Genomic DNA, 12794 nt, shown 5'->3' with positions numbered 1-12794 from the left:
ATTGGAAATGCAACTGAAAGTGAACAAGTGTAAGTAACTAGAATAATTGCTAAGAATAATGCACGCAATAATTTATTTATTCTGAAATGAATACATAAATTCTCGTGCTCGTTTTTATAGTCATAGTGTGAGAAAAGGTATAAGGTTTCCGTCCACAGAATAGTATTTTGTAAAAGTTTTTGTATGACATAAAAGTGACCCGTGATCAATCACTATAAAGTGTATGTCCGCAAACTACAGTGATTGCCCGTTTATAAATTATTTATTAGAATAACGACCAATTCGCTCCAATTCTATAACATATTAGGTTAAATGATGGGGATTTTTACAGGACTGATAATGCCTAAACCAGTTAAAGTGCATTATACAGAGGAAGCTTTACGAAACGCTACAGAACCTGTCCGCAGTGGAATTGGAGCTGCCAAGAAGTTTGGTGTCCTAAAAGCAACCTTAGCATTCAGAAACAAGTATCCCGTTGAAGGAAAAGTGTCCTTTAGTCTTTGCTCAGTGCTGGGTGAAGTCATTTGTAATAACATCAGACAAATGACACACATTTGCTTCTGATAAGGCACAAAAGAGAAAAATGGAAGAAGAGGCAAGGGAAGAAAGGAAGCGAATAAGAGATGAAAGAAAAGGCAGCAAGAAGAGTTCTTTTTTTAATTTTTTTTTAACTTGGTTATTTAACGACACTGTATCAACTACGAGGTTATTTAGCGTCGATGGGATTGATGATCGCGAGATTGTATTTGGCGAGATGAGGCCGAGGGTTCGGCATAGATTACCTGACATTTGCCTTACGGTTGGGCAAAACCTCGGAAAAAACCCAACCAGGTAATCAGCCCAAGCGGGAATTGAACCCGCTCCCGAAGACAACTCCGGATCGGCAGGCAAACGCCTTAGCCGATAGAGCTACGCCGGTGGCGAAGAGTTCTTAATGAGAAAGATCAGAACAAGAGAAACGAAGCAGACAAGAAAAAGGGGAAAACTGTAAAAAATGTGTTGTTCAATCATTAATAAGTGAGTAGGCCTATTCACTAACCGTGCAGTAGACGGTCAATCACTAATAAGTGTGTGGTCAATAACCGTGCAGTAGACGGTCAATCACTAATAAGTATGTGATCAATAACCTTGCAGTAGACGGTCAATCACTAATAAGTATTTGGTCAATAACCGTGCAGTAGACGGTCAATCACTAATACTGTAAGTAAGTGGTCAATAACCGTGCAGTAGACGGTCAATCACTAATAAGTGGTCAGTAACCGTGCAGTAGACGGTTAATCACTAATAAGTAAGTGGTCAATAACCGTGCAGTAGACGGTCAATCACTAATAAGTAAGTGGTAATAACCGTGCAGTAGACGGTCAATCACTAATAAGTATGTGGTCAATAACCGTGCAGTAGACGGTCAATCACTAATAAGTATGTGGTCAATAACCTTGCAGTAGACGGTCAATCACTAATAAGTATTTGGTCAATAACCGTGCAGTAGATGGTCAATCACTAATACTGTAAGTAAGTGGTCAATAACCGTGCAGTAGACGGTCAATCACTAATAAGTGGTCAATAACCGTGCAGTAGACGGTTAATCACTAATAAGTAAGTGGTCAATAACCGTGCAGTAGACGGTCAATCACTAATAAGTAAGTGGTAATAACCGTGCAGTAGACGGTCAATCACTAATAAGCGTGTGGTCAATAACTGTGCAGTAGAAGGTCAATAACTGTAAAAGTGGACTGGTTGTGTTTATTTAATTTACCTTTGCATTAAAATTTTATTTTTTCTTCCGTTTATTGATTTTGATTTGTTTCTGAATCTGCCTTTAAAATTCTCTCAATAAATCATCACTATTTTCCTCTATTTCATTGTTTTATTACTCATTAACTTAAGTGATCAACAGGCTTAAAGACTTTGGATCCGATAGAAGAAAACAGTGCGATATCAAGTTGGAAATCAGGACGGTAGTAGGTGGGGGCAGTGATGGTAGCGACCTACTTGTCGTCCCATGTGCTTTGTTTACTCAGTCATACTCATAAGGCAGGGAGAGGAAGTACTGTTCTGATAATAAAAACAGACCCGTACATCTAGTTCACTTTGTCAGAAGAGAAGACAGGAGATAGCATTCTAGTTTTTATCTGTGCATGCGGTTATCTATCTGATTAGTCGAAGAATATAATTAACAGTAAGGATGCCAAACGTGAAAGGCTCTAAGACGCATTTATTTGTGCAGGAGTTCGGAAAAGATTATTTTAAAGTTAATGGGGACCATGTTACATGTAAATTGTGTCATGTCAGACTAAGGGGAGACAAAAACGATACATTGAGACCCACTGTAACTCCCGAAAACACATTTCACCGAGATGCCACCGGGCTGCTGAAGAGATACGGGCGTCCTTTAGTGATGTAGATTGTTTCATCGCTAACTGCAAAGTAATATTTTTGAAATCACCTTCACGAGTGCTAACATTCAAAGAAATTACACCCACTGTTCCTCTGCCTCCACAGCCTGTAAAATCTCTGGATTTAACGACCTTGAAGAGTAATTTGGATTTCATAGAACACAATTTTCCTGTTGTGCCCAAAACAATTAAACTTCTTGAAGCGTCGAACCAAGAAATGCCTGCAGTTCTAAAATTAATTGAGATGACGAAAGTAATTGAGCAAGCATCTCTACACCAGCTAGTAATCGTGTTAAACATAAATTAAACTCAGTTTTGTGTAAAACACTGGATATGCGATATTCTGTGACATAAAAGACATGCTAGCAGGGAGGAAGCCTACGGACACTGCTGGGGTAGCGAAGATAGATTTCAATAACTTGTATTTTTTTTTTTCGGTTTGTACCAATTACATCATGTGATGTAGAGCGGAACTTCTCCCAATATAAACTTTGTCTTGCCAACTACCGAAGAAAATTTAGTTTTGAACCTTGAGAATGTATGTTGTAGTACATTGTAACAGTTCAAATAATATTCTAGAAGAGAAATATGGAAAATAAACAAGTTGAACAGAACATAAATTCTCATTACATTATATTGTAAATAGATTGTATATATTGTGAATATAATTTATATTGCCTATATTGTGGCGATACCATGTATTGTACATCATAAGTTGTGTATATTGTGTATGATTATTAGAGCAGTGCAAAGGGAGCAGTTGTTCGACACACCGGCAACAGGGCAAGGGTTGTAAATTCACCTTGTGTACCTGCAGAGGACTGACTCTGCGGTACACAGGATAGCTGCAAGCAGTAGGTACAGCGTAGTAAAGCAAACGTCAGTACTGAAGAAACATAAGAACAGTTCGGTTCTAGTGTTACGATGCCTAAGGCGGAGCAAATTCGTTCGGCAAAGTTAAGAGACAATTCCGAATATGGTGATATTTTTGTTAATTGATTCAAGCATAAAACAAATTGGAATACGTTGAATCGAATTATGGGTTTATTCCTGATTGTATAACAGCTTTAGAAACGTCTGGTACAAAACTGGTTGATCAGATTTCCCTACTGCGAAATATCTGGAAGAAAGTGACTCAAGTAGACGATAAAATTGGTAAAATAATATCTGCGAAAATAACAAATAAGTTGAAAAAAATGGTGGATATTATAAACTCTGAAAGATTAGTGACAGTATTTCTGGAGATAAGGATTCCTTTGAAGAACTAACAGAAGTTGAAAAAAAATGTTTTACAGGATTTTACGTATGCCCCAGTTGTCTCAACAGACGTAGAAAGAAGCTTCTCCACATATAAGGCCATGCTATCAGATAGACGAAAATCGTTTTCTGTTAATAACGTACAAATGTCATTTGTTGTGCACTGTAACAATATTTGGAAGAAATCAGATAACGTATCATATGTGCATTAATAAATCACACTCATTGTAAAGAAAAGGAAAAACAAAAAACAATTGTTTAAGTGCTTTTGCGAATGGAATATCATGAACCCGTTACAAATAAACAGTGATTTTGTTTGCGTTCTGTATGAAATCATACATGTATACAGTATATTATTTGTTTAGGATGAAATGGTTAATTAGTTTTGTAATTTTGAAATCTTACTAAAGTATCTGTAGGAAATTAATTGTAGAAACGTTAGGGAACTGTGTCATTTCTATTGTGTCGTCTGTACGTCAACACATCGTGTACTTGACCGTCGCTTGTACACAGGGAACATGCCGAGTAACGTCGGAACCCTTGCTATGATGCCATTCTGTCTGTCATGTGCTCCGTCTGCACCGCTCTAATGATTATTATGTATGTTGCGTAAATATTACACATGTGCTTATGAAAGAAGCCGAAAGGAAATGCATATTAATTTATTTTGAAAATTTCGCATTATAGATTTTTATTTTAATCTACGTAAAGATTAATTTTTTGGTCCTACAGAATTTTTCTACTCTAACAATCATTTTATTTTAATGTTTGATAAATTAGTTGTCTTTCTTTGGAACGTTATTGTACAGCACCAGCAGACTGGACGGGGGTTGGTTTCATGTACACATGTCTCTCCTTCTGCCGACTCCCAACCACCTCAAACACAGTGAGAAAGCTGGCTATAGTATGGACTTAGTAAACTTATTCTATGGGGTCCAAAATCTCGATGTCTGGTGACCAATCACTATACAGTTTATCCTATGTAAGTAAATTTTTTTTTCAAGTTGAAGATATACCGATAAGCTGTCACAATTTGACTATAATTATGTGTGTATATACCGCCTTTGCTTATCATACAATATGAATGAATTAATTAATCATATTTTTCTCATTAACGTTTTCGGTACGTAACTTGTACCGAAAACGTTAATGAGAAAAATATGATTAATTAATTCATTCATATTGTATGATAAGCAAAGGCGGTATATACACACATAATTATAGTCAAACTATGTAAGTAAATTAAATAAACTTCTAACACCGCAAGGCCAGTCCCCTGTTTCAAAACCAAAGCTTTCGAGAGTTAAATCATACGCTCAACGGAAGCAAATTCGGTGAATGAAGCAATTAATAGAGACATATTTAATGTTGGTGGCGCGACTAATGAAACACAGGAAATGGTCAACCAGTTAGAAAAAAAATGCACATGTAAAATCAGCAAATGATAAGTACATGATTTTAACTTGCCTTCCAAAATGTTGGAGTGAATATAAAATAATATTTGAATTCGGAGTGTCGCCTTACACACTGCGAAAGTAAATCAAATATATTATGTCGTTTCCAGATAGAAAATATCACCGAAACATCCCTAATGACGTGATTCAAGTTGTGATAAATTTCTATGAAGAAGACAATATTAGTAGGATAATGCCAGGGATGAAAGACATTAAATCTGTCCGGGGAGGAGATAAAAGAGTAAAAAAACAAACGAGACTACTATTATCAAACTTAAAATAGCTCTATAGAAAATTTAAAGTAAAACAACCAAATTGTATGACTGGATTTTCGCGATTTCCGTCTCTGAAACCGAAACATTGCGTCTTGGCAGGGCAACCAGGGACACACAACGTTTGTGTTTGCACTATATTCAAAAATACTAAATTAATGTTCATGAGCTTAAGATCGTACGAAATTCTTGAATGTGAATGTGGAATAAAAAATATCAATGATTTAATGCTGAAAATGGTCTGCTATCACCCATCGCCAAATTGTTATCTCGATAACTGCAAAAAAATGCCCCTGTAGTGAAAATCTGTCGGAAAATAATATTGAGTTCACTGTTATTTAGTTGAACTTAAGTACAACAAATGGACGACAACAGACAAGGCCAATATGATTTTAGTGAAAATTGACTGTAAATTTCATTGATAACTTCATTGGTTGGCTTAAAAAATTCACATATACAATTTCATTGAGAAGTCCCAAGCAAATTATTTAAAGCAGCTGAAAAGGGAAGTAAATTATTCAAAGCCCGGCGAGTTCATTATCATTGGTGATTTTTCAGAGAATTACAGTTTCATTATTCAGGATGCTATACAAGGTTACCACTGGAGTATAAGTCTCAAGCAACAATACCCCCATTCACAGTATATCACAGAAATGGAGTTGGTGGTGATTTAGAGAGCCTTTGTTTTTCAGTAATTTCGGAATACAGGTCATGTTTTTCAAAGGAAAGTTTTAGAACATCTGAAACAAACACATACTGATATATCTAAAATATATTATTTTAGTGACGGAGCAGCTAGCCAATACAAGAACAAAAAAACTTCGTTAATGTACTCAATCATGAACATGGTTTTCAAATACTTGCGGAGTGGCATTTCTTTGCAACTAGTAAAATCAAACGACTCGCTGCAAAAGCCAGCCTGCAAGGAACTCTAATTTCAACTCCTAAAGAACTGTATGAGTGGTCGAAATGCAATATACAGAGAATCATTGTGTCATTGACATCCATTGAAGAACATGAAGAAGTAGTTACAAATCTAAATCCTCAAAGAGTTGCCGGCTTCAAGACTGTTCTCGGAACAAAAAGTGTTCACTGTGTGGTTCCAGTTAATCGAAAGTTAGCAATAAAATCATATTTACCAAAAGTACCGAAACTAGTTGAAATCAGACTGTGACGCGCACCGGTCGTCAACGCGGAAACGCTTCTCTCAGTGACTAGGAGCAATGATGGCGCATGGTGCAGCGGCTTAGATTACCCTTTACATCAGGCATGTCAGAAATCAGACACTGAAAGTGCAGTGTATGTGCGCGGAACGCCGGTCTATGCAGATTGCGTCATTCACGTGTTGCTCTTACAAGTTCTTAGCGGGAGGGATGTACAAGAATCTATTCTGTGCTTCTAGTGTTCAATTAAATTGGCATTTGGACATTATAAAAATACTTAGCAGAAGGAAAAACACAATATTATTGTCAGAGCCTATATTTGACAATAATTGTAACATAAGAAACAACACACTTACTCAGTTACAATTCACAAAGCAGTCGTTTGTAAAGAATCATTTATTTACATGATTTGTGTAGCCTACAGTATTTGAAGAAAATATAAATATTGCAGTAATTTCGAAACAACAAAAAACGAACACAGTATTTCATTTTACGTAGTAGGTACTGATTATTTCAAAGTAATACTCTGTCATTGTTCCAGCATTATTGGGACCATTGGTGCACAAATGTTAAAGAAATATTTTACTCCCAATTACATGCAATAGGACATTGTGAGGCTTTTACACTGGAATCATTTCCTTCCTGTATATTAATATAAATTCACATTATTATTAATAAATTGGATAAATTAAGCTTGAATTTAAATTTATATATAGTTTATTTGGAAAACGTTGAGAGCAAGTATCAGCAAGTTGGGAGCGTTACTGAAATGAGTTAAAAGAGTACTTCACAAGCTATGAAGCGAGGACATTTTCTTTATGTCAGGTTTAAAGATTTATTTACATAAGTATATTAAGATAATATAGTAACGTGAGATGGAAAATTCGCCATTATGTATTATTTTTCCAGAAAATTTTTCCCCCTTACAAATAGTTGCTTTCTTCCTTCCCTTACAACCTCAAGACCCTCACATGTATTAGGTCTACATGATATGATGAGAGCCTTTCATTTTAATATAATTACTGTTGGCTGAGGAAAACATCATAAGCAGTGGCGGCTCATACATATTTAATGCATAGTGCCGAAATCAGTGGTATATCCAGGATACCCTAAGAGAGAGGGTAACTCTTTTTCCTACTATAAGCAATAATAATAATAATAATAATAATAATAATAATAATAATAATAATAATTATTATTATTATTATTATTATTATTATTATTATTATTATTATTATTATTAGAGACGAGAATTCCATGCAAATGCATGTTTTTATAGGAACATAGGACATAGCTCATACTTAGTACTTATCCATTTCATTACTTGCCGGTTCCAAATATGTGTACTTTTCCCGTGCATATTTGCATGTTTTCGACTTTTTAGGGATAAAAACATGCATAATGCATATTTAGGTAATTTTTAGCTTAATAATGCATATAATATACATTAAATTCAGTTTAAATGCATGTTTTAATGGTTTTGTGTGCACACCTTAGTTTCTCGATTTTATGTCCCATATTTTAGCTTCAGAAATCAGGATTGAAGAAAAAAAAAAAGAAAAAACTAAATAACAGAAAAATTAAATAAAATGTTAAGATTTTCTCAATAAGGTGTTAGAGGACCTTTCCCTGGACGGAAGTCCACTTTTACAACACTCTACCAACGACCCTCTATACACTGCGTGTCATAAATTTATTACGTTGGATATTTTGAGAATAGTAAGTAGAGAGGAAATACAGAGGGTTCAAGGAAATTGCCGACAAATAATTTAGGTCAAAAGCATCCTCTTTCAGGGAGGTTGTAAATTCTCTTCCTTTTCTAGTACTAGTAGCAATTTAGATTCTTCTAAAATTGGAATCACCGTTAAACTGTGTTTGCAGTGTGTGAATGTCGTAAGTTGTTAATGTGCTTGTTTATTCTGTTTGCGCGTGTTAATGTGGTTCTAATATGTTTCCAATTTAAAGATTCCAAAAGTGTATTCTTTGCACAGTGGATTACTGTAAAGGAAAATATTTTATTAGGTCAGATGAGGATGTCGTATTTTGCGACTGTTGTAGTAAAGAGTAAAGCAATGCTGTTCTGCTTCCGAATATTTTATATGACAATTGTTCTTTGTAAAAAAAAAAATTACAAAACTTGTTCAAAATAATTATTAAATTACGATGTCCGTTTTTAAACCGTATCTAGGTAACCGTAAGGTCTATTATAATTTCAGATGAAATGTACTAAAAAATTTCAAGTCGACCAGCATGTCGCATCTGTTTCACATATTGCAAGAATGCAACAAAAGAAATAATCTTCAAAGAATTTCATAGATCCCTCAGTTATGCCCGTGGGAAAGTGGATGTAGTCGCGAAAAACAAATTGGACAGGGTCCTAAATGCTAACCCGGACTGCGGATTCTTTTGTTCAGTGGAGAAGGTTATTTGTGGCGAAAACTTGAATGAAGAATTTGACCTGACACTGTCACAAATATGTTCATTCAAGTTTAAACCCGTAACTTCTTGTAATGTAGAGACAAGTGCAGGAACCTCACAGAAACCAATTTAAAAATGTTATTAGGTTTTTAACTGTGCAAAAAAATTGAAGTGAAATAAGACATTTTGAAACAAAAATAAAAGTGCATATTTTAATGTAGTTTTCGCTTGATCATGCATATTTCATAGTTTGATAGTGCATGAATGCATGCATGCATATTTTGGGATTTTATAGTGCATACAATTCTCGTCTCTAATAATAATAATAATAATAATAATAATAATAATAATAATAATAATAATAATAATAACAATAATAATAATAGTAATAATAATAATAATCACTCACCAAATTTATACAACTGGAGCACTTGAGCACTTTTGTTGACCAGGTTAATATGCGCGATAGATAAAACCCATTCGCCTATTCTTCTGACTTGAAAATAAATCCATCATTTTTTTGTTGAAGTTGTCTATTTTGCAAACAAAACTCCTCAGATTCATCGTGCCTTCTTAGTGCTAAATCTAGTGCCCCACAAAATCGTATACAATTTATTATTAAATTTAACACATATCTGTTTTTATCAACTTGCTCATTGTGTTGTGCAATCGCGAGTCTGTAGTGTGAATTTAACTGATTTTCAGTGTTCGCTTTACCCAGCATAGACAAACTGAAGACGTTATTCATATTAACCTTTGACTTATGATGTATTTTTATTCTACCCCATAAGTGTACTAAATCTGTCACACCCACTTTTGACCAGCTAAGTTCACCTCCGAACAGAACACACGGGAAAAAGAAGAACGCATTTTTCACATCACATCCACACAACCAGTTGTTTTTTAAATAAATATCTGGGTTGAATTTGCGAGATCTGTTAACTTTAGCACTTTGCTGCTTTTGATGAATATTTAAGTGCGGTATAGGTCTGCCTAATTCTTTAACACTAAGTTTGTTTTCATATGTTAATGTTGAAAACTGAGATTTCAATAAAGCGCCAACCGAATCCATTTTTTAACAGTACACAACACGATAACACGACCACTATTACGATGACAACCTCACGACTTAACACGTTCACACTACACTTGGTACTGTTGGTAGAAATAATAAAGTGAAAACTTTCTCAAGCCGAGTTTTCAACAAACCGGGAGAGATTTTATTATCTTATTGTTGCAGTCTTCGCTCTAAGAAACTTGTTCCGACAAAGCGGAAGGACAGACAGAGCGCGAGGTAGTAAGGGATCGGCGTAGTAAATGGGGATGTATACAGTTTTACAAGCATTGCAAAAGCCAGCGGCAATTTGTGCCTGGCACATTTAAGATCATGCTTTTAGATGCTGAAAAGGACGAGCGAACATGAAGATTGCGCGCGCATCCCATTATATTTCTTACGGGATGTAGTGCCTGGCACAGATCCATCCTCCAAACACTGGTTACAACGTGTTTCGCTGCAAAGATCATATTGACGGTAGAGTTTGTGTAAGCGTAACTTGTTTCTCTCAGGTTTTGAGCGGAAAATATGAATTCTCCTTTTCCTTCTGTATTCTGGTAGTGCCATGGCACAACGGCACTATCTCTAAAGCCGCCCCTGATCATAACAGTTATGTTATATGATTCGTGATTTCTCTTCTTCGTTACATCTGTGGGCTGCTGCGCGACTGCACATTGTGCAGGGTTTTGACATGCCTCCTTTATATGATGAGTTGTTTTAATTTATAACTTATTTTTGAAGATCCTATTATGAAAATTTGACAGACTAATGAAAATGTTCTGTAAATTTTCATTTATTTCTTTTATGTGAATTGAAGTATTCGATTTTATGTAATGGCGTTTTTAAAATATATTTTTTAATTTTTTTAAACACAATTTTCAGAGCTACACTCAATTATAGTATCTTAAAAACTTCTTTTGTAAGCCGTCTAATGACAGCTTTAAGAAAAATGTAATTATTCTTATGATCAGAAAACAAATTGAAAATAGACATAGGCTATGTGCTCAAATAAAAGTATTTTAACTGTCGATTACATTTAAACGGTAGCTGTCGCGAACATAATTTTGTACATGAATAATATTTATGACATAAAGAGTTGAATGTACAATTTTTAAGACATTTGGAGATATTAATGTCATACTGTTTTGCATGGAATTACCCAACTAGTATTGACTGTGTGGTGGCTTTCCATTAACAAATTATTCTTGTAGATTCTTGAAAACTTTCTCACTATTTTAACCTGCACAGCATATTAAATTAAAATAACACGTTGCTTTTTTGCATGTTACAACTATTTTCTTAATATAAACCAGTTTTAACAATCCTATTTTAAACTATTACCTATAACTTTATGTTCGCCAAAATCCTCCTTATGTTCAAGATCGAAGTGCTGTCTGATATGTTTTATATAAGTCCCAACTGTAGAGTTGAGGCATTGAGCTTGACCTTTATTCGTAATAGCCTAAAAAATAATCTTGTTCCAATATTTCTTGTTAATTAAGACGAAACATACCATTTATTTCCCATAATCCGCCACTTTACACACTCCTGATTAGAATGCTATGATACAGAGTTTAAGCCCTGTTTACTGTATGTACACGCAGAAGGTAAAATATCTTGTGGAGAGAAAAATGAAGGGGTTCTGTATACAGTGTCCGTACGGGAACATAGCGCCCATGCCTGTTCTAGGAGTTACGAACGATTGTGAAATGATGTATTTCACACTTGTCACTTTATTCTCATGCTTGAACACCACAGAAGGTTTTGTGGAAATTGCTGTCGGGAGGTCCGATAGCATTTCTCGTAAGACATTTAAATTGTTTCTTTTGTTTTATACAGAGAAGTACGTGTTAAACTCACCTGTAATCAGTACTGCCTTGTCTTGAATATCGGGTAGCATACGTTTCGGTAAGAAGTACCGTACCAAGTCGAAAATGTTACCAGTAACACTAAACGCAGCAAGAATTACAATAACATTCCGTAGGAAATTTGTCTCGATAAACACATGGAACAAAACATACAGCACACCAAATACAAAAGTTTTCTTCATCAGATTGTCCAGCAGATACATCTTGTATGCTTCAGTTCTGTAACAAAATAAAGGAATACGGAGTATAAAATGGCAAAACCCCCAATAATCGCAAAATAGATCGTCCTCGATGGTGTAGCAGTTAGCATGCTAGTCATTTGATCCGAGGATGGTGAGAAGCATGGCTCTAAAAATCTATTAAATGCTTTCCGTTGCTTCCCTTGGGAGGTTCCGTGTTCCGTGGGAGGTTTTCCAGAATGTAGGCCTATATAATCTGTTCCTGTTGGAGAATTCGAATCTTTTTCTTGTTATCGAACAAATTGGTTTCGACCTTCCGTTTCAATGCAAGAAAGTCTTATGTCATTAATGTTTCCGGCACTTTGTTTATTCCCTGAGCTCGGTCTCATGCTCCCACCCCAGATTACTTTGGGAATGCAGTATTTTCTTCTACAAATTAACATACACGTTCATTGACTTCCAGAAAAAACGTACATTGACGTACAAAACTCCGCCTTACCCTTTTAAAGACGCCTGGTATTTATCTCATTTCATGAGCCTAGTAGGGTGTACGTGCTGCAAGATGTTCTACGAAAACCAAAGATTCTATCTCCGAATTGCCGTTTCTGTCCATCTGTTTACAACGTTGGCCCAATTCGATTCGAACTTAATATTCTTTCTTGGGTTAAAAAAAAAATATTTTTTGTAATTTTATATAGATTTGGTTTATTAGATAAGAGTGTCTCTAAGTTAG

General features: G+C 35.2%; 1 protein-coding gene and 1 long non-coding RNA gene across 2 annotated transcripts in view; one reads left to right on the top strand and one right to left on the bottom strand.

The window, feature by feature from the left end:
• LOC138704835 (uncharacterized) overlaps positions 1-12794 on the top strand; it is a 412725-nt gene that overhangs the window by 247924 nt on the left and 152007 nt on the right. The window lies entirely within an intron of this gene.
• LOC138704828 (retinol dehydrogenase 16-like) overlaps positions 1-12794 on the bottom strand; it is a 65076-nt gene that overhangs the window by 47783 nt on the left and 4499 nt on the right. The window contains exon 2 of the mRNA XM_069833124.1: positions 11875-12101. Coding sequence (XP_069689225.1) covers positions 11875-12085 — 211 coding nt within the window. The 5' untranslated portion in view covers positions 12086-12101. The remainder of the gene's footprint in view (positions 1-11874; positions 12102-12794) is intronic.

Source organism: Periplaneta americana, chromosome 8 (assembly GCF_040183065.1).
Source record: "Periplaneta americana isolate PAMFEO1 chromosome 8, P.americana_PAMFEO1_priV1, whole genome shotgun sequence".
In the NCBI taxonomy this organism is placed as follows: Eukaryota; Metazoa; Arthropoda; class Insecta; order Blattodea; family Blattidae; genus Periplaneta; species Periplaneta americana.
This window is presented reverse-complemented; position numbering and strand designations above follow the sequence as displayed.